The sequence below is a fragment of the Odocoileus virginianus genome, chromosome 32 (genome assembly GCF_023699985.2).
Source record: "Odocoileus virginianus isolate 20LAN1187 ecotype Illinois chromosome 32, Ovbor_1.2, whole genome shotgun sequence".
NCBI classification, from domain to species: Eukaryota; Metazoa; Chordata; class Mammalia; order Artiodactyla; family Cervidae; genus Odocoileus; species Odocoileus virginianus.
In genome coordinates, this window is record NC_069705.1 from 15,303,672 (window position 1) to 15,330,813 (window position 27,142).

Sequence of the window (27,142 nt, forward strand, 5' to 3'; positions counted from 1 at the left end):
TTTATCACCGTCACCGACGTTCCGTGATATTTCTTTTGTTTCTACTTTAGTAGTCGGAAACAGAAAGAAAATATCTAGGAGGGTTATTCCCCATGCAAAAATCCTCCTCATGGCTCCGCCCTTTTTGACCCTAGGACGGCATTGCTTTACGATCGTCCGTCGTGAAATGATGGAGCGTTGCCGCTGTAATGGCGAAAGCTAGCCTTCTGCTTTGCGGCAGCGACGCTGGCTGAGTCGGATCCTGACACGCCCAGGCGCGCCGGAAGGGCTTCAGGTAACGGTGACCGTGGGAGTGTCGTGCGTATGGGGTTTATTTCTTAAACTCTTTTTTTTTTTTTAAGTCTTCAGAAAGGCCAGAGTAACTCCCCCCCCTCCATTTTTGGAATCAGACTCTGTTACTTCCAGAGATACCTCTTTCTCGCATCTTTTCCTTTATATCTTTACTCTTCTGCCGGTTAGACCGTCTCTCCCCGCTGTCCTCCTAGACGTCTCACCGGGTTTTTTTTTTTTTTTTTCCTTCTGTGCTTTTCGAGAATCCCAGCCCACGAGGTGATCTTTCCTCCCGCTCTGTAGCGGATCCCCGGCCGCCTCCGTCCTCCGCGTTCTCGGTCTGAGGGATGGAGTCTCACGGCCCTCGGGAATCCCCGGGGGGACCTTGGGAGGGTTCTTCCTTGCCCGGAGCGTGGCCTTCCTCCGCCCTCGGGCAGGCCTTCTCCCAGATCTTGCACCAGTTTGCCGGCCAGGAATCCCGACGGGGCAAGGCCAGAAATGCAGCTCTTGAGGACCTCGCTGCTCTGCTCGAAGCTAAAGAATGTGATCGGTTATTTGAGGGGAGTGACGCCTCGCTCCGCGGAATGCCCGAGATGCTGGGGCAGGTGGTAAAAGCCCTGGAGAAATATGCAGCCCCTGCCGAGGAGCCGGAAGGAAGAGGTGACCGCCACCCCGAAGTGGCGGAGAAAGCGGCGGCAGTTGCGTTACTGTTTCTAAAGCTCTTGAGGAAGGTCGAGGCCGCCAAGAATTCCTTGGTTTGCCCTGCATGGAAGACAAGCCTCCGTCCCTTGGCAGGACCCATCTATGTTTTTGCGGTCACACACAGCTTGGAGCAACCGTGGACCAGCCAAAGATCTCAAGAGGTCGCTGGACAGGTGCTCGCTGTATTGCTTCAGGTCACTGATTGTGGTTCTGTGGCTGGATTCCTCCACGGAGAAAATGAAGACGAGAAAGGGAGATTTAGTGCGATCATGGGGTTTCTCAAACCCGATTTGAATAAGTGAGTACTCTTGCCAATAAGGGCCATCAACATGAGCTTCAGCCTAATGTTTTAGAAGGCTAGAGCTCAAAGGAGTCTTGTATTTTCATCAGTAAGATGAGGGCGTTTAATAGCAGGTCTCAAGGCCCAGAAAGATTGTGATTTGCTATAAGTGACATTAACTAGGTAGTGGCAAATTCGACATTAGAACCTAGGTCTTCAGACTCGATTTTCCAGTGCTCCTGACAACTGCCCTGAAATTGGAAATTCTGTCTCATTTATTTAGACTTAACTTTCTTTAGTTAGGTGAGGTTGGGGATTTGGAGATTTAAAGGTAGGGTTTAAATTTAAACTGAGGGCTGTTGAAACTCATCCTTGTTTGTTAGATGTGGTAGCCATGTTTGGTGGCTTAGTGGTAAAGAATCCACCTGCCAATGCAGGAGACAAGGTTCCATCCCTGGGTAGGGAAGATCCCCTGGAGAAGGAAGTGTCAGCCTACTCCAGTATTCTTGCCTAGGAAGTCCCATGGACAGAGGAACCTGGCGGGCTGCGGTCCATGGGGTCACAAAGAGTTGGACATGACTTAGCGACTCAACAACAACAGAGTTAAAAGGCTTAGTTATGAGGCAGCCTGGTATTGCTTTTTTATTGCTTCAGAATAGGACCAGTGTCATTGTTATAAAGATAACATTATGTGTTACACTGTATTTGAAGATTGAGTAATGTGTATAAACTCACTTTATAAGCTATAAATTGCTGTTTGAATGTTGAATCATTTGCTCCCATATAGTAATAATGTTACTGAAGGCATTTCCTTTCCTCCTCTCTCCTTTCTCAAGACTTTCTCCCTGTAACCACCACCACTGCCATCGCCACAGATTCTTTACATAGCAGTGGCTGTAACTGGCTACTTTTCCTTGGATATGCTTTAGGCCCAGAGCCCTGGGTAATAAATGTATTTAGTGTAATTTTAGTAAGTTACTTTTATCTAAATCTTAAAAATGTATGTTATAACATCAAGAGTTACCTTATGCGGGACTTTTTTTTTTTCAAGTCCAAGAAAATCCATTGAGCTTCAACAGGACACCATGTTACTTAATGTGGTTTCACATTTCCATTTAGGGACTCCTGGAAGAATAACCCGGCCACCAAATACGTTTTCTCATGGACTTTGCAAAAGGTCACTCGACCCTGGCTGAGCCAACATCTGGAGAGAATACTTCCTCCATCATTGCTCATCTCAGATGACTATCAGACTGAAAACAAAATCCTGGGTGTTCACTGCCTCCATCACATTGTGCTTAATGTGGTGAGTGACCTCCACTCTCTGGCATGTGTATTGATGCCACAGACTGAGTCTTCGTAGCCATTCCTCATTCACAGTATCACCATTTTATTGTTTGTACTTATATGTTTTATTAACTATTAATGCTGTTATGTACCTCAATTCAGTAATTTATATTTTTGCCTATATTTTCCTCAAACAATCTGGTAGCTTGTGAGGTGAAGTGAAAGTCTCTCAGTTGTGTCCTACTCTTTGCGACCCCATGGACTGTAGCTTTCCAGGCTCCTCTGTCCATGGGATTTCCCAAGCAACAATACAAGCAGCTTGTATCTCAGAGGTGACACATGTAAGAAACACAGACCATTGTCAGACTGAAGAACCAGACTTTGACTAAGTAACAACTGACTTTCAAGGAACAAAAAATTCAGAAGCTGAAAGGGATTATACCCAAACGTGTAAGCTATTACTCAAGGACACTTGTTTTCTTGTGTGTCTTATGGAGCTTTTGAAATACACACAGAAATAGAGCAGTGGAATAAATCCCACATACCATGTTTGGTCTCAGAATTTCTCAGCATCCCGCCCACCTTGGGAGGCTCTAACTGGGGGATCTGTCTCATTGCAGCCAGCTGCGGACTTGCTGCAGTACAACAGGGCCCAGGTCGTCTACCACGCCCTTTTCAGCCACCTGCACACACGGGAGCACCTCCTCATTCAGGTGATTGTCAGATTCGCTCAAGACTCTAAGCTTTCAAGTTTGAGTAGAAGGTGGCATTATGTGAATAAGAATGGTTGGTGGCATTTTTCTCTTCTTGGAAGGTGGGGATGATAACTAAGAGCCACTACCAAGTTGAAAATACGGGGATAGCTGGACTTCCCTGGCGGTACAGTGGTCAGGAGTCTGCCTGCCGGTGCAGGGGACACAGGTTCGATCCCTGGCCCAGGAAGACCCCACATGCAGCAGAGCCGCTGAGCCCCTGTGCCAGTCACTGAGCCTGCCTAGAGCCCGTGGGCTGCAGCTGCTGAAGCCAGTGCACCTAGAGCCCACACTCCGCAACAGAACTCACCGCATTGAGAAGTGAGTTTACTGCAGTGAAGAGTAGCCTTGGCAGTCTCCAACTAGAGAATGCCTTCGAGCAGCAACAAAGGCCCAGCGCAGGCGAAAGTAAATATGTTAAAAAAAAAAATGGGGATAGCAAATGGCTAGTGAAAATGTCTCAGTACCAAAGAGGTATCCATGTGTCTGAGCCTCCACAGAAATGCCAGTGTTTTGTCTTCATCTGGGTCAATTATATATCACTTGGGGGCAGCTTTATGTCTGAAAAAGTTCTACTTTTTAAAAGGATTTTCTTTTTGTAGTCTCTCACCTATTTGTGAACAAGAGAGAAAGATGGGTTCTTTCTTCCCACTGACTCCCACCCCCCACCCCCGCCTGCCCGCCCGCCTCCTTTTTTTTTTTCTTTTTAGCCACATGGCTTTTAGGATGTTAGTTCCCCAACCAGGGCTCAAACCCTGGCCCCAAGAGTGGAAGTGCAGAGTCCTAACCAGTGGACCACCAGGGAACTCCCGAATGAGTTCTATTTTTATTAAGTGTCTTTCCTTCTGGGCTGCTTTTATATCAACACAGACATGGGGAACTCTTTGTATGTTGGGTGTCATTTGCTGTTTCCTCCAATAGACACTGAGTATCTATTGTGTGCCAGTCACCATTGTAGATTCCAAAACTGAATGAGTCAGGCAAGGTTTCTGGCTTTAAGATATCCTTTGCAGACACATTTATGTAAATATATATATACTGTAAATATAAATACAGTACAGTAATACATCTATTAAAAGAGGTTTGTATAAAATGCAGTAGGTGTTTTAACAATAGGCAGCTAACAAGGTTTGGTGGTATTGGGGTGTTTTAAGAGACTGGTAAGGAGGTGATACTTGCTTATAAAGAATGAGAATTTCTGGGGCATAGTGTGGGGGGAGGGGCTCCAAGACCATTCTGAAGTCAAGAAACAAGTTACATAAAATTAGAGGTAGAAATAACCTTGTTTCTTATTTTAGGCCAGATATTCTCCCTCCTCTTACCTCAGCCTGCCCCTTTCTTTTTAAAATATGATTTTAGGTTTTGAGAATCTAGGCTATACTAAAAGCCAGTAAGGTTAAGACTCTTGCGATGGTAGTTAAAAAATAAGAGAAAAAGCAACGATCCCAGGAGAGCTAAAAGGGATTACCTGGACATTGAAACGAGAGATAGGGAGGTCAAAAGTGGATTCAAATAGAGTCATCTTAGATTCTGTTGGGGAGAGGTCTTATAGTAGATATTTATACTTGTAAATATCAACTTAAACTTAGGTATTCAGTGACAATAGACTGAGACTCCTAAATTCTGGATTAAAGTCTTAGCTCTGCTCCATTCTATAGATTAGCAAAGAACTGTCCTAGGAGATTTTAACTTGAGACCATCTGATGGAAATAAAGAATGTTAAAAGTTTGAAAATATAAAGTAATACATTACACTTAATGTATTATTACTCACATCTTTTAGAATTCTGTGACATGGACACTGAGGATGGTAGATGAGTGGAAGTTGCAAGAGAAATCATTGAGTGTTATGACTACCAACTGGTGAACTACAGCTCCTTTCTCCTACTTCCTCCTAGGCTGTGCTCCTGTGTCTGCTGGATTTATTCCCCATCCTGGAGAAAGCCCTACACTGGAAGGGAGATGGGGCCCGACCCACCACACACTGTGACGAGGTCCTGCAGCTGATCCTGACGCACATGGAGCCCGAGCACCGCCTTCTCTTACGCAGGACTTACGCGAGAACCCTGCCAGCTTTTGTGAAGAGGTGAGTCCCTGAGCAGCTGGATCTGGCCATATTCCTCAGCTTCACTCTGCATCGCATCTTCTCTGTTGTCGTTAGGTTGGGGATCTTAACTGTCCGACACTTGAAAAGGCTGGAGCGAGTTATCATTGGTTACCTGGAGGTATATGATGGACCCGAGGAGGAGGCCAGATTGAAGATACTGGAAACCCTGAAACTTCTCCTGCAGTATGCTTGGCCCAGGTATGACAGCCAGCACTCAGGTGTGCTGAAGGGCGAAACTCCAGCCCTACTCCCTGCAGGACTTGCCCAGATGTGTGCGCAGTAGAGTATTAAGGACAGGCTGTACAGATACCCGTTGGACTTGCCTGTGAAAGTGGCATTGACAGGACATAGACCCAGTTCCCTTAGGTGGCAGCTCTGTCTGTAAGGCCTGTTAGAATGTTCAGGCTGCTGAGCAGCGCGACAGTAGACACCCTTGACTTTGTTCACCCTTAGGTTTCTTAAGTCTGATCAAGAGTGCAGCACTCCCAGCACATCACTAAACGTGTGTGATCAGGAGAATGCTGATTTGGGACACATTTGCTTAGCATTCCAACTCTGGCTCAAGGGAGGTGTCGTGAACAGCAAGCTGGAACCTGAACACATTGAGTCTGCAAAAGGCTGTCTTGCAGGAAATGTTTAGTTGCTCAGTCGTGTCCAACTCTTTTAGACCCCACGGACTGAAGCACGCCAGGCTTCCCTGTCATTTACTCTCTCCCATAGTTTGTTCAAACTCTTGTCCATTGAGTCAGTGATGCTATCTAACCATCTCATTCTCTGCCACCCCATGCTCCTTTTGCCTTCAGTCTTCCCCGGTATCAGGGCTTTTTCCAGTGAGTCTGAATGAAATAACAAGACTTAATTGGGTATGAGTCCCAGTGTCTTAGCAACACGTATGTGTCTGTTCTGAACTCTATTCTCTCATCTCCTTATAATGTACCCCAGAATCACATTTGTACCCAGGTTGCATTTATTTACATACTGTCTCCTCTGCTGAACTCCAAGCTCCAGGAAGATGGAAGATCACCTTGGTATACCGAGAACTCCAAATTTACTCAGAACCTGGTATTAAGTTTTGCTGTTTAGTCACTAAGTGGTGTCTGACTCTTTTGCAACCCCATGGACTATAGCCTGCTAGGCTTCTCTGTCCATGGGATTTTCCAGGCAGGAATACTGGAGTGGGTTGCCATTTCCTCCTCCAGGGGATCCTCCCAACCCAGGGAATCCTCCTGAACCAGGGATTGAACCCAAGGCTCCTGCATTGACAGGTGGACTCTTTCCTACTGAGCCACCAGGGAAAGCCCAGTACTAAGTACACAGATATTTCAGAAGTGACTGGAATAGACGGATGAATGAAATTGAATCAATACTGATACTCAGTAGAAGTCAAGAAAATGTGGAGAGGTCAGAAAACAAATGTGAAGCATGGAGGGGGTGAGGTCTGGGGAGTGGAGCGAAGAGCCAGCTGTGTTGAAAGATGACAGTGAAGTGCTGAACTGCACGCACATTATAGGAACCCACTTCATGGTTTTCAGATCAAGATGAAGGATGTAAATTTCTCTTCTCCCAGTCATATTCCTGCCCAGAAGTGTGGTTTATTTTTATTTTCACACTAAATTTAAATTTTTCAGCTTCCTTAGGGCTTTTTAGTGTTTTTTTTTATGGTTAAAAAAATACATAAAATTTACCATTTTCAAGTGTATAATTCAGTGGCATTAAGCACATTTACAATTTTATGTAATCATCATCATAAAAATTTTTAGAAAGGCAAAGCAGAAGTAAATAGAGACAGGGCAGTAATCTAGGATCTAGCATTAAAGTGACAGAAAAGTTAAATCAACTCTGAATTCTCAGAAGCCAAGCTTACTTCCCTCACTATATCTTTAACCTCCAGGCCTAAGACCACATCCAAGCTAAAGAACTGTGGGCCGTTTCCTGTTCTCTGGCCAAAAGTATAGGCCCCTGGTAGGGAGGGCCCAGTTCTCCCTTTTCAGGAGGGCTGTTTCCTAACAGTAAAACCACCAACTTCTGGAGGGCAACCAGGTGTTCTTGGGCATGCCAGCGTGTCCGGATGTGTGGGCAGTGTGCTATAGAGAAAACCAGTGGGCTTGGAGTTCAGAAGTCTGGAGTCTGGTCTCGTTCTGCTTCCAGCTCTATGGTCTTAAACTTGGACTTCAGTTCCTTCATGAAATGAGGACTTTATCCCAGATGCCTTTTTCAGTTTTAATATCTGATTCAGAGTATGAATATCATCTTTCTTCTTGATTCCAGAGTCTCCTGTAGACTTGTGGTCTTACTGAAGGCCCTCTTGAAACTGATATGTGACGTAGCAAGGGATTCAAGCCTCACACCCGAGTGTGTTAAGAGCGCCTTGTTGGAAGAGGCCACAGACTGCCTGATTCTTCTGGACCACTGCTCTTCAGGACGGGTAAAGGTGAGGGACAGTCTACCACTTGGTTTCAGTTAGGCCTCATCATCCTCAGACGATTTCTGTGATAGTTTTGTGCCTGACCAAGTCAATTGGACATGGAAGGTTCGAGTCTCTATCTCTGAGTCTTTTAGCCTTCAGCAGAGTTTGATCAATACCTTATTCTCCCTTTAAAGCTATTCAGAACTTTTTAGATGAAAAGGCAAGAGGATCAGTGGATGCTTCTGGAGCTAGGACAAAGAATGGGCAAGAGGATCATGATCGAGAGTTTTCAAAATTGAAATTCTGTTCTAGTGGTCTGAATGAAGAGAAAAAAGTTAAAATAATGGGCTGTAATCCACCAAGGAATAATTTAGATAGAGTAAGTAATTCAGATAACAGAGATGTTTCCAGTTTTTCAGAGGCAATGATGTTTTCCACATACTTTATCCATGTGGGAATTCTTCCTTTGGTCTCATATTCCACATTAGTTTACTTCTCCAAGCGATTGCATATAATAGCTGTGTGTCCACGTATACATAATTTATAAACCATTGTCTCAAAATCTTTAAAGTTACAGGCAGCATGAAAAGAAATTAACATCCTAAAAAAATTGAGGGATACTTTATTCGTCTTGGCTTTTTAACCTCAAGCAGTTTTCAAGCCCTAGATCTAACCTGATTCATCCTGGCTGGTAAAAAGCTGCTGCTTCGTGAGTCAGTAGGACATTTCCAGTTCCTAAAGTCACACCAGTTCTGTGAACTGCCCTAGTGTCATCCGTTCTTTCCTTCTCTGAGTCTGATACCAAGAAAGAACCACCAAGGTGCAATAACAATCAAAAAACCAAGCCTGTCTGGTTTCACGTTTCAGGATCTCCTGGCTAAAATCCTCCACAGTTGTGAAGACAGTCAGGTGGGGAGCTGCATCCGAAGAGTGCAACAGCTTTCTGAAGGTGCTCCCTGCGATGCAACTTAAGACTTGTATTACTTTCCTGAAGAGAAAAGGATTTTCTTTCTCTTCCAGTTGTTTTAAGTGGAATTATTTCAGGCAAAAGGTATATTTATACTAAACATTATAACTTAAGACCTTCTCTTTCCTTTTCTTTTTAACTCCCACAGAAGTAGGGAAAGGAGAATATGAAAAAATGGAATCTGGACATTTCTAAATAAAGGGGTGGGGGAGGCATGCAAGAGGGAGGATGCCAAGGAAACAGGGGTGAGTGGGTAACATTTAAATTTAGAAATATTTATACCCACAGACTCATCCCTTATGCTTCTTGGGCTCAAGCTGTTACTTCAGCACATGTCATGTAACAATACTATAAAAATATTCACAATTTAGGCTTTTCTCCACTCCCTCCCAGATTTTTTGCCCCACAGAACTAGCATAAATATTAAAAACACAAATATTGTGTTAAAGATGAAGAGCAAAACCCGGAAGTGTTAACGTGTTTAAGATGTAAAAAAGGAAGACGTCCAGTCCTGTTTACAAGCGTCTGAGGGAAGTCACGTGGTTTTGGCCCTGGCCACGGGCTCTGTCTCGTGCTCGTACTCTATCTCAACGTAGGCTCTTTTCTTCCTCAGAGGCCCTTTCAGAGGTGTTTTGCCTTTGTGTTTGGCATCAAGGGCTTTTTCTTCTTCACTGGAGGATTTATCATCCTGATCTTCATCACTGCTGGCGTCCAGTTTATCCATATCCTAACACATGAAGGGAAAAAAAAGAAGACACTAGACTCATTCCCTAAACTCCTGTCTCTGTTCTTTCTCTTTAGAACTAAAATTAGAGAATTTACTTGTTCTGTGTGATCCGAACCCCCACCCCCCATTTTTGTTGAAGCCAAAGGACAATGTTTTACCCGTGAACCTCACCTCAAAATCACTTATGTCGCTTTCATCCACTTCATCATCTTCCACAAACTCTCTTTTCCCCACATCCTAAAATCAAACTAACCATTAGGTTCAAGATACATAATGAGAATTCAGTTCAGACATCTAGTTTTATTCTTTGATAAGTATATCACTAACGAAAACACGATGAGAATGGTTACTAGGCAACCAAATCAACTTACTTCTTTAGGGATATCAATTCTCATGCCTGATTTAAATCATCAGAGATAAAACATCCTCATTTTAATCGGTTAAAATCAGTATATAGGAACAAACAATTCTTTATACATTGAACTAAAACTATTCAAATATTAAAAACTATATTACTAATAGGAAAAGTACAACCGTGTACATATGTGAGTCTCCTGTGAATCAATTTGTTGAATCTGCCCCTTTCCCAAAAATAACTATCACTTAAGTACTTCCTGTATATTAACAGTAAGATTAAACCCTTGATAAATTTTAGTAGGTTCCTTAATGTTATGTTCCTTTAGTCAATAAGGACTTGTCATTTGTCACCTTGCAGGAAAAATTTCAGAAGGCTACTAAGTAAGATTAAATTGTCAATGTGTGGCTTGTTGGCTGATCCTGGAGACCAAAGAAGCCACTACTGAACCAAATTAATAAAAAATGATAGGAAATGAGTGACCAGATAACTATTTTTTGGTTAGGGAACTAAAAATGATATTCTGTCTGTTACATAAAAATAGATCTAATCCTACAGAGTACTGCTTGACAGAGCAAAAACACAAAGCTTACTTCTTCATCTTCTTCATCATCTTTTTCCTCAGCATCTGAAGAGTCACTCTCTGCCTCCTGCTGTTCCAGGGCCTTATCGAAGGCGTGGATGGGGAAGTTGTAGATGTCACCGTACTGAAGAAAAGAAACATGGGTCAGCTTTCGCCACGTTTGACCTTGTGCTTAAAGTCCACTGTCCAACCAGCATATTATTTTCCTCAGTGATTAAATAGGAACATTTAGTTTGACAAGTAATAGTACTATATTATGTTCAAGCCTAGAGCCAGTGGTTTCTTTAAAAAACCCACATTTGACATTTAAATAATCAGCAATACCAAACTGGTAACTTCTATGAAGGATGGACACCAAATCAGTTAAAATATAGTAGTATATAAAACCCATGGATTGAAACAAATGTAGTTTTGCCAACAAAGGGGAAATAAGATTTAAAAAGCATATTTTATTCATGTTGTCTCTTTAAATAACATCCATTTTTCAAAAGAGAATAAAAATTCATTTTAAAGAACCTTAAAAGACTAGGATGAATAAGCAGAAGGATCAAAGCTGTGTGGCTTTTGTAGAGACCTAGAATTGCTGTGTTTGGAGGAGGAGTTGGGAATAATGGCAAAAAAGGAAAGGTCTCCAAACTGGAGTATCAAGGGTTAACTGCAGTAGTTTACATGCTTGCATTAGCCAGAGCTAATATGATACTTATTTTATTCCAAGAATAAAATCAAGGTAAGCTCTTTCTAACATCTTTAAAATAAAACCCATTTCCAACTAGTCCCATGTCTCCTGGCACATTACCTAGCACCTAAAAAATAAAATCTGCACCCCAGAGTTTCTAGCTTTCTCACCGTATCCTGTTTCAGTCTCTCCAGCAACTCTTTCTCGATGGCATTGTCCAGCTGGGCAGCTATTAATGCCTTTTCCTGTAAGAGAGAAAGAACAAACCCATTTACTTCATTAGTACTCACTGTTCAGCCTGTAGAAGGGAAGAAACCAAGTTTTTATGTGAAAGATGTAATAATCACCTTTTCCCTCTTGCTATAACAGGAACTTCTGCCTGTCTAACCAGATATATTTTTTCCTTGTCAAACCCTGGAAATCTTTCAACTTAAAAAAATTCCTATGGTTTTATGAATAGATTTCTAAATTAAATTCTAAGTCTTTGATAAAGCAAATTGGTATATGAACACATAAATATCTCAGAAAATTAGCAATCCTGAAGCAAGACTCTATAAAAGCTGCAAAAAAGGAACAGAGACCTTCACTCATTTACATTTTCTAAAGCCATAGAAACAACATGTTAGAAAAGAAGATGAAAAAATCTCTTCCTTTTCCTACTGTAGAAATCAGGGAACTATATTAAGCATCCTGTGATAAACCATAAAGAAAAAGAATATATATGTAACTGAAGCACTGTGCCATACAGCAGAGATTAACACAACACTAAATCATACTCCAACAAGAGAAATCTTCCTTTAGTGATTTCTTACAGGTGATGATACATGGTATCTCTACCTTTACAAAACTGAGACATAAAAACCAAAATGTAGCCTCATACCTTTTTCCCCAAAGACTGCATTAATATGATAGTGGAAATCTCAGGATGTTAGTGTTACACTCTGAAGCTGTGTTAGAATGAATCGTGCACAGGATCAGTTACAAAGGAGATGGGGGCTCACAGAGCAGTCAAGAGGTTATTGTGATGTTCTACATTTTTCTCTTAAGTGGGTGCTTACACCTCAAGGGTGATCTACTGAGATGTAGGAACCAAATGCTCAAAACTTCTGTAAATATTTTTTCTTTAAAATACTACACAAAGAGTATAAAAGGGGTGATCTCATTCAGATTCTTGCAGCATACAGCTATTTGGTTAAGTTTGGTTACGTAGCTCTATAGATGATAGTGGATAGTATGCAGTAAGATAGGCAGTAGTTATATATGCTGGTTATTTAATGGTTTAGCATTTGAGTCACAGAACTTAAAGAACATGCATTTTTCTCACACACACACACACACCCCCCGTTTAGATCTGTCAACATTTTCTAAGATAACAAATGGCTATCAGTGGTATGTAATATGAAGTTTTTAAAGTTTTGACAGTCAAGGAAGATGAAAACTTGCTAGCCAGATTTAAACAAAGGTGTCTGCATAACTGGTGGTGGTGAAGGAAAAATGAACAGCAAGTACGAAATGCAGGCACTCAACAATACCCTCCTTTCTCTGTCTGAGCTCTATCACCTATGACAGCCCTTAGAGGCAAATTTTACTGTGCTGAGAACCAGACTTTCACTATATCAAAACTATTATTTAAATATATCTCTAGCACAAGTGTACATGTATAATAACATCCGTAAATAATCTACTGGGGAGGAAATGTTCAAAAATTTTATTGATGGAGTGATCAAAAAAGTTTGGAGACCAATGACTCATGCTTGAAATGCAGAATCTATGTGATTAATGGAAACAAGAGCATCAAGATTTCTAAAGCTCTTTCTTGACAGGATATGACAAATGATGAGGTACATGTTTGTGGATGTGCAGTAAGCAAAACAAATACTTAAAATGACTGAAAATGTGAACTTGTCAGGAAGACCTCATTCTGGGTCTTTCAACCATAAGAATGCTCAGCCTGAGTGAGTCTCATGAAGTGCACAGGGAGACTGCTGTCTTCCACAAAGACTGGAATCTCCTGACTAGATTTTCCACGGTTAGCACAATATTACCATCATTGTTCACTACCTCAGTAACAAAGCTGACTAGTTCAGAGAAACGAATAATGTCAATCCCTTAACAGCAATTTCAGAACCCCCAAAGCTCAATGTGGGCTTCTCTGGTAGCTCAGCTGGTAAAGAATCCGCCAACAATGCGAGAGGCCCTGGTGCGATTCCTGGACTGGGAAGTTCTCCTGGAGAAGGGATAGGCTACCCACTCCAGTATTCTTGGGCTTCCCAGGCGGCTCAGACGGCAAAGAATCTGTCTGCAATGCAGGAAACCTAGGTTCTATCCCTGGGTTGGAAAGATCCCCTGGAGAAGGAGACAGCAACCCACTCTAGTATTCTTGCCTGGAGAATCTCCATGGACAGAGGAAGTTGTTTTCAAAAAATTTTACCTACTATAAATTCATCTAGTGAAACACTTATATATCACTGTACAACTACTAGTGTGTGTGACTAGAATCCTCAAAATTAGTTGACAGTAAAATGTAAAATACAAGATCAGCAAAACATCATAGGATTCTAAATCTGAAAACCCTGACTCAAAAAATTTCAGACAAGGAGCTGTGGATCTCTGATGAGGTTATTTTTCCTGTTTCGTATTATAAATGTCCGTGAAGCACCCACATTTTATCCGGCCCCGAGTCATAATCTTCAGATATAGAATACCAGATACTGTATGCAACTAACACTGCTGTCTATTATCTAGGGCGTGAACAGCTCAGACAGTGGTCACTGAATAGTGCTCATGAGCCCTGCTTACACATCCCTGCTCTTCAGTGAATATGGAGACGTCGTGACTATCAGAACAATAAGTTACCTCTCTCCGTTTTTCCCTCCGCTCCACCTTCTTACTCAAAGGAACAAGTTTCCTCCTGTGGGAAAAAGAATACATGATCAGAAAACACATTCCTTTATTTAAAAAATGACAAGAAAAAAGGATGAATTGATTTTGTAGGGCTCACCTCAATATAGCAAGATTATATACTAAGATATCCTTGATAATGCTATAAAGTCAAGTAATTTTACATACATTTGACAGACATCTTTCACATACATGGCTGTTTTTTGTTTCTTTAGGCATTCTGAGATCTCTGAGAGCATTCACAATGCTGAAGATTAATGCTTCTGTGAACTACGAGAAAAGAACTTTCTAGAGAAGTGACATCTCTAGCTTTCTCTGCAGGTCACAATGAGAAAGCATTAGGGCTACCGCTCCTTAAAGAAGGCATGCAATTAATTCTGTGGATTTCATATCAATTTAAAAATTAGTTTTCAGTGAACCCAGAGTGAAGTTCTTACACTCATTTTAAATTCCCTAACTTTAGGATTCCCTCAGGGTTATAAAGACAGTTTTCTGAAGCTGATGTTCAGACAGGAAGTGAACAATCAAGTTGTACTATATGCTTTTAAAATCCTGAAAAAGGGCAAAATTTTAATTTGTGGTAAAACTGCTGCTGCTTAACATGTCATTAAAAATTACCCAAAGCTGAACTTAAGAAAAAGCATTTCTAGAGGTTTCACCATCTCTCAGCTTTCATAATATGATGCATGCAAAGACATTTAAAAATGAATGATCAATACTTACTGTCGCTTAAGTGTAAGTTTTCGAATTCGAATTAGGTACTGAGTGATCTTGGTGAATCTCTGCTTACATTTGTGTCGAATGAAACGGGGCCAGTAAATTAGGTTTTCATCTATTTGCTCCAGTGCTTTCTCATAGTTTTTATGAAGCCGGACCTGTTGAACAGATTAACAGAAGCATGATGAACAAGGATAAATGATCAGGTCTTCACTGTTAATGACACCCATGGGGCCTCCTAGAGGCCTTAAACTCCAGGAGTTTAAGGTAGATGTGGCCAAGGAAGGGGGAAAAACCACGTGGCCTTCTTGCTGTTGATTAATGGTCATGGTAATTTAATACCCCAAGTCTTACCCGTTCCCAGAGACGCCTGGGGAAAGCTGCTCGTTCTATAACCTTCATATACAAGTAGCACTGTCCTGCAGGATACAGTAAATACTTCTGTTATTATTTTCAGAGACTAAAGAACATCCTTTTAAAGGCTGCTGAGTACTTCTCGGAAGTTAAACCTGAGGAGTTACCTTTCTCTTCTTTGATAGTGGCATACTGGCTGTTTGCCAGGGGACAGGATGACCGATTACACAGTCCAGTCAGGCTATATTCATTTCTGCAGAAACTCTGAGTCTTGGTTCTAAACAAGAGGGAAAGAACAAAAATTACAAGATGGGTTACCAAGAGGGCAACTGAAAGAATCTCTGTTCAAGCTGAAAATCTAGACTCACCTTATTTTGAAGGAACAAAATTGCTTGTTTCCTAGTGTATCCCAGATAACCTGTAAGACAAAAGTAGAAATCCATTTCAATTGCTCTCACCTAAGAGACGCCACATTAATTCAAGAAAACAATGCCCTGCTTTACTAAGAAAAAGTCTCTAAGGACTTTTGAGGATAAAGTGCTTTGTAAAATAGTCTGATTTATTTGTTATTTTACACAAATAACAGATTCTTACGGGAAAAGTAAATACAAATTAACAATAACCATAACCTTACTGCCCAGAGATATAATTTCATTAGTATTTTGTAAATATTTGTATGTTACACCAACTAATATGCCTACATGGATATTTTGAACAATATGAGTTTGTAGTATGTATATATAAACTATATTATATATATAATAGTAACTTTCCTTTTTTACTTAGTATGTTCATCATCCATTGTGAAAGGCGGCACAGTAGTACGTTTTTAGATATACATTCCATGATTTTATCTCGTTGAGGACAAGGAAAATCATCTACTCTCTTCCACTAACTCATGTGCTCTATATTCATTCGGCATTTAATGTACACTTAGTAGTTAGGTAAGACACTGACATTTCAAAGTCCTGACACACAGGAGGTACTCAAGCACATGCTGAATGAAGGAAGGTACAGTCCTCAAAGAGTGTTCTCTATCTAGTTAGAAAGATACAAAACATCAAGAAGCAGTAGTTGCTAAATACCACAATACTGCTGCTGCTGCTAAGTCATGTCAGTCGTGTGCGACCCCATAAACGGCAGCCCACCAGGCTCCCCTGTCTCTGGGATTCTCCAGGCAAGAGTACTGGAGTGGGGTGCCATTGCCTTCTCCGAAATACCCACAATAGAGGTGTATAAATGGCTGAGAACCTGTGAGCGCGCTGCCTTGAGGAGCTGGGAAAGGGCTCTAGAGAAGTTAAAGGGAAAAACACAAAGAAGCATTAAAGAATGAAACATTTTTGGAACTTTATGGGACCTGTTTGGTAGCTCAGATGGTAAAGCGTCTGCCTACAGTGTGGGAGACCCGGGTTTGATCCCTGTGTTGGGAAGATCCCCTGGAGAAGGAAATGGCAACCCACTCCAGTATTCTCGCCTGGAAAATACCATGGACTGAGGAGCCTGGTAGGCTACAGTCCATGGGGTCGCAAAGAGTCGGACAAAACTGAGCGACTTCACTTTCGCTTTCTTGGTGAGGGATGGTAGGAAACAGGTAAGAGGAAATGAAACTGGAAAAGCAGGAGCTAATTCTGGCGTGTGGCTTTAAATATCATCACAAAGTTCGTGACTCCCAAACTGTCATCTCCTAGTCGGACTTCTGAGCACCAGATTGGTATATACATCCAGCTGCCTACTTGACATCTCTGCCTGAATGTCTGAAAGGTCTCAAAACACATTAGCAGGTCCAAATGGAGCTTCCAATTCCACATCTCTCAAAAGAACACCTTCCCTAGTCTTCCCCACATCCATAAACAGAATCACCACTGAATAACCTGTTCAAATCCAAAAGCCACTTGATTTCTCCCCTCTCCTCATCTCACCGTAACCAAGTCTTGCAAGTTATGATAAAACAGATCTCAAATCCATCCACTTCTTTTCATGACCAGCACTACCTTAGTTGAACCTACTCATCACACTGTAGTCTCCTAGCTTTCATTCCTTCTCTCCTTTCACACGACAGAAATGTTCACAAAAGCAAGTCAGATGTCATTTCACATTAAAACCTTTAAAACAACTCCTTCGAGACTCTACATGATCTTGTCCTGCAAAGACATCCAACTTCACTACCTTTCTTCCTTTGATTCCTCTAACACAGTCACACTGATGTCCTTTACGACATTCCTTCTTTCTTGCCTCCAGATCTTTGTACTGTACTGTTCCTATGGCCTGGATTGATTAATTGCTTTCCCCTCAGCCCCCAGTGGCAGTTCCTTCTCATCTTTCAGATCTCGGCTGAGATATCTTTTATTCAGAGCAATCTCTGATCCGAAGTGGTCTCTCATCACTCTCTATCACCCCGGTGTTTCTTTCACAGTAGTATTACACATTTCAATTGTATTTAATTCGTTCACGTGTTTACTGTCTCCCTCGCCAGAGCTCCAGGAAAGCAGAGGTCTTTTGCCTGGCTTAATAACAACCAAATTGCCAGTAATTACTACATCGCCGGGCACGCTGTAGGCACTTGAGTATATTTCATACAAATAATGAATGAGCCTAGGATGCTTCCAAAATTATGACGCGGGCAGAGAGTGGAGTAAAAGTAAAGGAAAAATCTAACACAGGGAAAGCAGGCTGAAGAGTAACGCGCACGTGGATTAAAAGGATGCTTAACTTTGGTGTCTAAACCTCACCATACCGTCCCCCACGCCGGTCCCCACCCCCTGCCCCGCCGCCGCCGAAATCCCGAGAGACCACACCCAAAAGCCTCTCTTGAGAGGCACCAAGGGCCGTTTACAGTGAAACCGGGGCCTGAGGTGGCGGGGAGCGGTCCCCTTAACTCCGAAGGACCCGGGTAGACACGTGAGAGCCCCACGCTCGGAAATCAGGGCTCTGGAAGCCTCGCTTCCGGAGCCCTAAGAGGCTAACGGGTGGCTCCTGAGTCTCCTAAAGCAGGCGAGACACCCTGTGCAAAACCTGGGTGGCAGAGAATCAGGACTCACATCGTCCGACTGCATCTTGTCCGCGGTTCACCAGGTAGAGCCGGGTCAGTTGAACGGAGCAGCCATGCTGTTTCCGGAGAATCACTTCCGCGAAGCCCAGTCTCGCCTATCGCGAGAGTTCTGATTTCGCGGCCTTGCAGCAGCGGCCCCTGGCGGTCTAACCTTCTCGCTCGCCGCCGAGTCCTCGGACTATCCTCACACGCTCGAGGCGCCTGGTTCTCGTCAACCCCGCTGAGGGTCCGGGCGAGGCCGCTCCTGAGTCGGCCGATTCCGATGCGAGAAGACCGGAGACGCCAGGAGCGCCCCCTGTCGAGCCCGCGGTTTGTTGGTCTCTGGAGAGTCGGCCGCCAGGACTTGGATGCGGGCTCGGGCTGCGCGCGGGGCGCTAAGCCAGGCTGTCGCTTCCTCGCCCGGTCTGTGGACCTCAGGCGCGGTCTTTTCAAACTTAAGACCCTCTCTTCCGCTCTTAACACGCTTTTGCTTGGTGTGGAATTGGGTCCTGACTAGAAATTCATGCATCAGAGGATATTTCAAGAGCAACAGGTTTTTTCCACGCTCTTTCTTTTGACAAGGAAAGAAGAAAATCTTCACTAGTTCATACCGTTTTCCAAAAGAAAGGCCACGAAAAGAGTAAGAAAGTCACACTCTCAGAATAAAGATGGTCCTTGATTTGCATACCATGTTATAAAATAATTCAATGTGTCATAAATAGTATAACTTCGTTGCATGCAGATGAAAACCAGGAATTGGAATCACCCTGTTAGAAAGCATTGATATAGCACTGGGTTTTGAAGCCAAACTTAAGAGTATAAAAACCGACTTCAGTTTACTGGATATGTGGATGAGAGTCACTTAACCTTTAGCAAACTTAGGAGTGTGCAAGGTCTAGAGGTATTACAATAGGGAAGAACAAGTCTGACTTCATATTGGATTTCTTTTTTTCCCCATATCTGTATTCCATTGCTCTTGCTACTCCTGAATAACTAAAGGGATGTTACCTATAGCCTGAAATATACAGGCTGGCCCATTCTCAAGGATCAGACCTTTCAAGGTGTAACACTGTCCCATTCATATAGAGAGAAAAAGTTGCAGAACAGAGAATAACATTTCTCTTGTTGGACACTCATAGGAACATTGTGACCTGACCCACCTTGACAGCCTAAGAAAAAAGGATTCTGGCACTAAGAAGTTTGCAACAACCAACCTAACTTTCCTTTTTTATAAAAAAAAAAAGGCCTGAGTCCTCTGTCTTCTCCATTGTCTGGCTTTCCAAATAAAATTGCTATTCCTTGCTTCAACAATTAATCTTTTTATTCATTGGCCTGTCTTGCAGCCAGCAGTAGGAGCTTGGACTCAGTAACAGTATGTTAAAAGTATGGTTTACATTGCTTCCTAAAAAGCAGTGATCTTTCTCACTAGCCTACTGCCTTATACAAGACTGGTTTAGAGACCAGAAGAAAGTCATATTATAAATACAAGTACCCTTTTATGCTAGTAAAATCAAGTATAAAACAATGTGGAGGAACTAAAAAACTGGATATTACCTAGACTACGCTTACCACCCAGACTACAGCACCCTCTCTGAATTAAGTAGGGGAAATCATATGAGTTTGTTTTTTTTTTTCAAACTTTTAACTTTTTATTTTGTATTGCAAGAGATCCCAGTTTAATTCCTGGGTGGGGAAGATCCGCTGGAGAAGGAATAGGCAACCCGGTCCAGTATTTTGGCCTGGAGAATTCCATGGACTGTATAGTCCATGGGGTCGCAAAGAGTCCGACAGGACTGAGCAACTTTAACTTTCGCTTTCATTCTTCCCCAAACCCCCTACCCATCCAGGCTGGCACGTAACATTTTGTAGAGTTCCATGTGCTATATAATAATAGGTCTTTGGCTATCAGAAATGGTGTATTTTTTTCAGTTTGGTTTTGTATAACACTCTGTCCCTGCTCACTATCACCAGGTGAGTTCTGTGAATATATTTTTAATTGAGGTATAATTAACATATGTTAATTTTAGGACTATAAAAATGATTTGATATTTATGTTGCAAAAGGATCACCACATTAAGTCTAGTTAACATTTATCACTATACATAGTTACGAATTTTCTTCTTGTGATGAACTTTTTACTCCTTTAGCAACTTTCAAATTTGCAGCAGTGTGATAAATTATCAATACCTTACTATTTATTATATATATGTACCGTACTGAATATACATATATATATATCTCCCCTCCAAGCATTTTTTCCCCACCCCACCACCCCACCCCTTTCCTCTGGCCACCATTAATATGTTCTCTGTAGCTATGAGCTCTGTTGTTTTGTTTTTAGATTCCATATGTAAGTAAGATCCAGTATTTGTCTTTCTCTGGATTAATTCACTTAGCGTTATGCTCTCAAGGTCTATCCATGTTCTTGCAGATGGCAGGGTTTCATTCTTTTTTATGGCTGACTAATACTCCATTGTACATATATATGTATGTACATATATGCTGCATTTTCTTTTTAAATTCATCCCTCAGTAGACATGATTGTTTCCATATCTTGGCTATTGTAAATAATATTGCAATGAATATGGGAGTGAGTCTGTCTTTTTGAGTTAATGTTTTAATTTTCTTTGGATAAATACCCAGAAGTGGAATTACTGAATCATGTAAGTGGTTCTGTTTTTAAAATTTGGAGGAACCTCCGTACTGTTAACGGTGGCTGCACCAATTTACATTCCCATAAGCAGTGTTCAAGGGTTCTTGAACATTTCTCCACATTGAGCATTTCTCTACATTTTCACCAACACTTGTTATTTCTTGTTTTTTGATAAAAGCCATTCTAACAGGTGTGAGAAGATACCTCACTGTGGTTCTGATTTGCATTTCCCTGACAACTGGTGATATTGAGCATCTTTTCATGTACCTGTGGCCATCTTGTATGTCTTTGAAAAAATATCTATTCAGATCTGTCCATCATTTAATCTGGTTGTTGGTGGGTTTTGTTTGCTACTGAGTCGTATGAGCTTTTTAAAAATATATTTTGGATCTTAACCCCCTATCAGACATATGATCTGCAAATATGTTCTCCTATTTAGTAAGTTGACTTTTCATTTTGTTGATGGTTTCCTTTGCTATGCAGAAGCCTTTTTAATTTAATGTGGACTTGTTTGTTTTTGTTCTTGTTGCCTTGGCTTTTGGTGTCAGATCCAAAAAATCAACACCAAGACTGATGACAGGAGCTTACTATCTATGTTTTCTTCTAGGAGTTTCACGATTTCAAGTGTTACGTTCAAGTCTGTAATCTATGTGGGGTTGATTTTTGTGTATGGTGTTAGACAGAGGTCAAGTTTTGTTCTTTTGAATGTGGCCAGTTTTCCCAGCACTGTTTATTGAAGAGACAGTTTTTCATTCAATGTTCTTTGCTCTTTGTTGTAAATTAATTGACTGTGAAACTGTGGATTATTTCTGGGCTTTCTATTCTGTCCCACTGATCTATGTGTTTGTTTTCAAGCCAATAACATACTGTCTTTTATTACTATAACTTGGTCATATAGTTTGAAATTGGGAAGTATGATGCCTCAAGCTTTTTTCTTTCTCAAGATTGTTTTGACTATTCTGGGTCTTCGTGATTCCATGCAAATTTTAGGATTGTTCCATTTCTGTGAAAAATCCCATTGGAATTTTGATAGGGATTGCATTGAATCTATAGATTTCTTTAGGTAGTATGGGCATTTTACCAATATTAATTCTCCCAAAACACAAGCACAGAATATCTTTCCATTTATTTGCATATTCTTCAGTTTCTTTCACCAGTGTCTTACAGTTTTGCTGTACAGATCTTTTACTTCCTTGGTTACATTTATTCCTGATAGTATTTCTTCTTTTTGGTACTTTATCCTATCAAATTCCCTACCACAAATATTATTATACATTTAAATAGTTTTTTTAATGTCCTATAATCTTAAAGCTCTATGTATAAAGAAAAAGTTATGGAATGAGTTATCATTGCAATTAGTATTAATAGAAAATTGAAAAAAAAAAAAGAAAAATTAAGACACTGCTGTTAGACCTTTTCAACATGTCTCATCTGTCCCTTAAATTTTCTCATAGTCAGTTAACATATTGCCCTTCTTTTTAAAAAGTACTTATTTATTTTTGGCTGCTCCAGGTCTCCGTTGCTGTGCGAGGACTTTCTCTGGTTACGTCGAGTGGGGGCTACTCTCTAGTGACAGTGCATGGGCTTCTCATTGCCGGGCCTTCTCTTGTTGCAGCCCGCGAGGGGTCTAGAGCACACAGACTTTAGTAGTTGCCGCTCTCGGACTCAGTAGTTGCGGCTCATGGGCTTTAGAGCTTGAGGTCAGTAGTTGAGGTGTGTGGGCTTAGTTGTCCCTCAGCATGTGGGGTCTTCCCAGACCATATTTTTGAGCAGAATATGGGCCTGATCTGATTTGTGACTTGAAAAGATCACCCTGGCTTCATATGGAGGCAGGTGTGGAAACAGGGAACCGTTGGGAAGGTATTACAGTAATCATGATGACATGATGTTGAGCATCCTTTCTTACACTGGTCTGCCATCTCTATATCTTCCTTGATGTGTCCAGGTCTTTCACCCATTTTAAAAATTGGGTTTTTTGCTTCCTGATTGTTGAATTTTAAGAATTCTTTGTACATTTTGGATAATCAGACTCTATCACATATAACTTTTGCAAATATTTTCTCCTGGTCTGCACTTGTCTCATTCTCTTGACCTTTATTATCTTTTAATGTTCACGGGGTTAGTAGGCATGACCCTTCTTTTACTTCTGATGTTAGTAATTTGTGTCTTCTCCCCTTTTTACTGGTTATCCTAGAAAAGCATTTGTCAATTTTATTGATCTTTTCAAAGAATCAGCTTTTGATTTCCTTGATTTTCTGTTAATTCTCTTTCAATTTCATTGATTCCTGCTCTAATTGTTATTATTTCATCTCTTCTGCTTATTTGAATTTAATTTGCTACTCTTTCTTTAGTTTCCTACAGTGGAAGCTTAGCATATTGATTTTATTTTTTAATTTTTTTTAGCATATTGATTTTAGATGTTTTCTTTTCTAACATTCAATAATATAATTCAGTGTTACAATTTCCCTCTAAGCATTGCTTCTACTGTATCTCATGAATTTTGATAGGTTATATTTTCATTTGGTCCTCAATATTTTTATTTTCTAGAGAATTTTTCTTTGACCCATGTGTTATTTAGAAGTGTGTTCTTTAATTTTCAAATATTTGGAGATATTCCAAAATACCCCCAAGTATTTTAGAATATTTCTGTTATTGATTTAATTGGTTTCATTCTACTGTGATCAAAAGCCACATTTTGTATGATGTCTGTTCTTTTAAATATGTTATGGTGTGTCTCCCGTCTTTTGATGTATATACATATGCATATTTCCTAGGCGTATACTTTCAGGTAAAATTGTGGATCACAAAATAAGTGCATATTTGGCTGTAGAGAATACTGATAGGCAAATTTTCCAAAGTGGCTGTAACAATTACATGCCCCCCCAAGCGTGCACTAGAGTTCCATGTGTTCCACAGCTTTGCCTTTGCTCTGTTATGTTTTAAATTCTGTAGCCACTGTGGTGGGTGGGCAGTACTGTCTCATTATAGTGTTAATTTGCATTTCCCTGATGAACTGCGTGCTCCGATGCCCAGTTGTGTTCCACTCTTTTGTGACCCCGTGGACTGTAGCCCACTGGGCTCCTCTTGTCCATGGATTTCCTAGAGTGGGTTGCCATTTCCCTCTCCAGGGGATCTTTGCTGACCCAGGGATCAAACCAAGGTCTCCTGCACTGGCAGGAGATTCTTTACCATTGAGCCGCCTGGGAAGCACTATCTTTTCCTGTCAGTTTACTTCAGTTCAGTTCAGTTCACTTAGTCGTTCGTGTCTGACGCTTTTCGACCCATGGACTGCAGCACGCCAGGCTTCCCTGTCTATCACCAACTCCCAGAGTTTACTCAAACCCATGTCCATAGAGTCGGTGATGCCATTCAACCATCTTGTCCTCTGTCGTCCCCTTCTCCTCCTGCCTCCAATCTTTCCCAGCCTCAGGGTCTTTTGCAATGAGTCAGCTCATTGCATCAGCTGGCCAAAGTATTGGAGCTTCATCTTCAGCATCAGTCCTTCCAATGAATATTCAGGACTGATTTCCTTTAGGATGGACTGGTTGGATCTCCTTGCAGTCCAAGGGACTCTCAAGAGTTTTCTCCAACACCACAGTTCAAAAGCATCACTTCTCTGGTGTTCAGTTTTCTTTATGGTCCAACTCTCACATCCATACATGACTACTGGAAAAAAATAGCTTTGACCATACGGACCTTTGTTGGCAAAGTAATATCTCTGCTTTTTAATGTGCTGTCTAGGTTTGTCATTGCTTTTCTTCCAAGGAGCAAGCATTTTAAAATTTCATGGCTGCAGTCTCCATCTGCAGTGATTTTGGAGCCCAAGAAAATAAAGTCTGTCATTGTTTCCATTGTTTCCCCATCTGTTTGCCATGAGGTGATGGGACCAGATGCCATGATCTTAGTTTTCTGAATGTTGAGTTTTAAGCCAGCTTTTTCACTCTTTCACTTTCATCAAGAGGCTCTCTAGTTCCTCTTCACTTTCTGCCACAAGGTGGTGTGGGTTCTTTACCACTGAGCCACCTGTGAAGTCCTATCTTTTTCTGTACTCATTGGCTTTTGGATCCCACTTTGGTCAAATGCTGTGTGTCTTTGGTCCCCTCCCTCCCCTCTTCTACTGGATTGTGTTTCCTTATTGCATTGTAGCTGTTGCTGCTATATTCTGAGTATGAATTCTTTGTTTGATAAATCTATTGCAAATATTTTCACCTACTCCCTGGGTTGTTTTTAATTGTCTTCATAGTGTCTTCTGATGAACAGAACTTATTTTTAATGACATCCAGTTTATCAATCTTTCCCTTTGTGTTTGGTGTTTTCTAAAAGTTGATGTCATTATCATCAACCTGATTTTACAGAGAAGCTAACAGAGGTGCTGGGCACTGGTGCTCTAGGGGCCTGGAGGAGAGAGGCAGGCCCTGGGCAGCAAACAGCAGTCACTGTCTGCAAATGTGCCCAGGAAGTGCATGACTCTTAATCCCTCCTCAAATTTGTACCCCTAGACACTCACCTAGCCCTGGCCCTCCCAAAGTCTGAAAAGACCCCTCTAGGTTTATCCCTTTGGTCTATACTAGGCCAAAAGAATTTTAATTGGATTCTCTGAATTTAGAAGTCAAGTAACTAAAATCACTTTTCCTTCTCCAGTAAAGTAGAGCTAAGTGATCATCTACCAAACACTGACAGCTGATGAAAGGTACCGAGGCCTCTGCTTTGCTTAAAATGTTCTCAATTTTCCTGGATAGGTGACTTTGAATGAGCTGCGTTCGGAGTTTGAGAAGCAAAAACCCCTGGTGTCTCAGTGGTGAAGAACCCTCCCGCCAATGCAGGAGACCTGGATTCGATCCCTGGGTCAGGAAGATGCCCTGGAGAAGAAATGGCAGTCCATGCCAGTATTCTTTCCTGGGAAATCCCATGGCCAGAGGAGCCTGGCGGGCTACAATCCATGGAGTCACAAAAGAGTCGGCCACGACTTAGCGACTAAAACAACAACTTGCTATAGAAGAGGATCTTGGGAGCCTTCCAGGAACTTTCTAGAGGGTGGAGCGCCCGGGACCGGCGAGGGAGGGTCGGGTGTGTGTTTCCCGGGCAAGGAGGTTCCCGCAGGCTTTTAAACGCGGCATCCGCGCGAAAACCCGGATCCAGGATCGCCAGGCCTGGGCGCGCTCGGGGTTATTATCCCTTCTCCCAAATCTCCTCTCCGAGTCTTCGCTCGAGCTGCGGCTGGGAAGCGAACCGAAAGTGAAAAGCCGCGGGGCTGCACCCGGCAGAGCGCGCCTCCTTTTCCGCGCTGCGGTGAGTAGCATCTTCAGAGTCTTTCCTGGCTTGAGCGATGGCTTGGTGGGAGCAGGGTCTCGGTGCGGAGAATCGAAAAGGGACTTTACAGAGGCGCGCCGAAGCTGAGACTTTGCCCGCCGAACTCACAGCCCTAGGAAACCTCTGTGCCCAGAAGGGAGTGTGTGTCAGAGGAAGACGGAGTTGTGTGCTGAGAAAGTGTCCGCATCCGCTTTGGGAAGCCTTGGGCAGCGCTTTCCAGGGACCCTCCCTTAGATGCAAACCCATCTGGCTGCTGAAAAGCACAGGTGGGAGGGAGGTGATATGCAGGGGCCTCGGTGATAGCGGGTTCTCGCCCCCCATCCCGTCCCAGCACCCTCTCCTCCCCCCAGGAAGGTTTCGCATCCGTCCCCGTCTGCCACCATCTTACCAGCCCCACTAACTCCAGAACCTAACTCCACCTCTGTGCGCTTGTGAACAGCTTCCTTCTGCCTGTCTTGAGTCGAGCATCACTTGTTGCTAGAATTGTGTGCTGAAGTAGGAGCGATACTGGCTGTCCAGTTGGGGAGAGCGTTGCCTATTTAAGGCAGAAGATGCTCTGAGAAAACCCCGAAACTGCAGGCTTTGCCTACGATATGCAAGCCATTTCTTAAGTATTTTGGTTCCCGATTAGCATCCTCAGAACACAGTTTACGTAAGCTATGGAAAGAACATTGGCGTGATTTTAAGACGTTTTCTGGGACTCTGTTAATTATTCTATAATATGTAGCAAGTGCCACGCAAAATGCCGGTTTTTCTTAACGCCATGGCTCCAGCAGGCTGCCCCCTCCAAACCTCTCACACCACCAACAGAATCCCTTCCCCACCCCACCTCACCCCCTCCGCACAGCCGTCTAAGATAGTCGGAGAGAGTAGTATGCATGTCCGGACTTGGGTTGTTTGTTTCAGTTGAGGGCTACGTGCAGTTTTGAATTTGGCAAGTTGGTCTTCAGGACCTCGTTCTCCTTTTACGTCCTCCGTTCACTGCAGAGGAGGCCTCCCCCCGCCCCCACCGCCCTCCCGGCCGCGGCCGCTCAGGGCCACTCGTGGGCGTGTTAGTGACGTCACTC

General features: G+C 42.3%; 3 protein-coding genes across 6 annotated transcripts in view; 2 read left to right on the forward strand and 1 right to left on the reverse strand.

Annotated features, from left to right (window-relative positions):
• The first annotated feature begins 280 nt into the window (after nt 1-280).
• On the forward strand, nt 281-8,823 carry TTI2 (TELO2 interacting protein 2). Its single transcript, XM_020910105.2, has 7 exons — nt 281-1,270; nt 2,372-2,558; nt 3,160-3,252; nt 5,189-5,376; nt 5,452-5,595; nt 7,666-7,828; nt 8,672-8,823. The coding sequence occupies exons 1-7, from the start codon at nt 618-620 to the stop codon at nt 8,774-8,776; spliced, it is 1,533 nt and encodes a 510-aa protein (XP_020765764.2). The 5' UTR covers nt 281-617; the 3' UTR covers nt 8,777-8,823.
• Nucleotides 7,078-18,224, reverse strand: MAK16 (MAK16 homolog). The gene is made up of 10 exons (XM_020910106.2): nt 18,123-18,224; nt 15,453-15,502; nt 15,252-15,361; nt 15,085-15,149; nt 14,737-14,888; nt 13,969-14,023; nt 11,283-11,357; nt 10,447-10,560; nt 9,670-9,735; nt 7,078-9,498 (listed from the first exon to the last, which is right to left on the reverse strand). Exons 1-10 carry the CDS (start codon nt 18,135-18,137, stop codon nt 9,307-9,309), a joined length of 894 nt encoding a protein of 297 aa, XP_020765765.1. The 5' UTR covers nt 18,138-18,224; the 3' UTR covers nt 7,078-9,306.
• A 7,741-nt stretch (nt 18,225-25,965) lies between these two features.
• The window catches only part of FUT10 (fucosyltransferase 10), a 229,838-nt gene continuing 228,661 nt past the window's right edge, over nt 25,966-27,142 (forward strand). For 3 of the 4 annotated variants that reach the window (XM_070459911.1, XM_020910102.2, XM_070459913.1), the window contains exon 1: nt 25,966-26,054. The gene's annotated coding sequence lies outside the window, so the exon portion shown is untranslated. The remainder of the gene's footprint in view (nt 26,055-27,142) is intronic. The other variant, XM_070459912.1, reaches the window with a different exon arrangement.

Coding starts and splice junctions, on each gene's coding strand:
- MAK16 (XM_020910106.2), bottom strand. Junction 15,150..15,251: donor CACTATCAAAGAAGAGAAAG/GTAACTCCTCAG, acceptor TGTATCCTGCAG/GACAGTGCTACTTGTATATG. Junction 11,358..13,968: donor GGAGGGAAAAACGGAGAGAG/GTAACTTATTGT, acceptor TCTCTCTTACAG/GAAAAGGCATTAATAGCTGC.
- TTI2 (XM_020910105.2), top strand. CDS start 618: ATGGAGTCTCACGGCCCTCGGGAATCCCCGGGGGGACCTTGGGAGGGT. Junction 1,271..2,371: donor CTCAAACCCGATTTGAATAA/GTGAGTACTCTT, acceptor ATTTCCATTTAG/GGACTCCTGGAAGAATAACC. Junction 7,829..8,671: donor GCTCTTCAGGACGGGTAAAG/GTGAGGGACAGT, acceptor TTCACGTTTCAG/GATCTCCTGGCTAAAATCCT.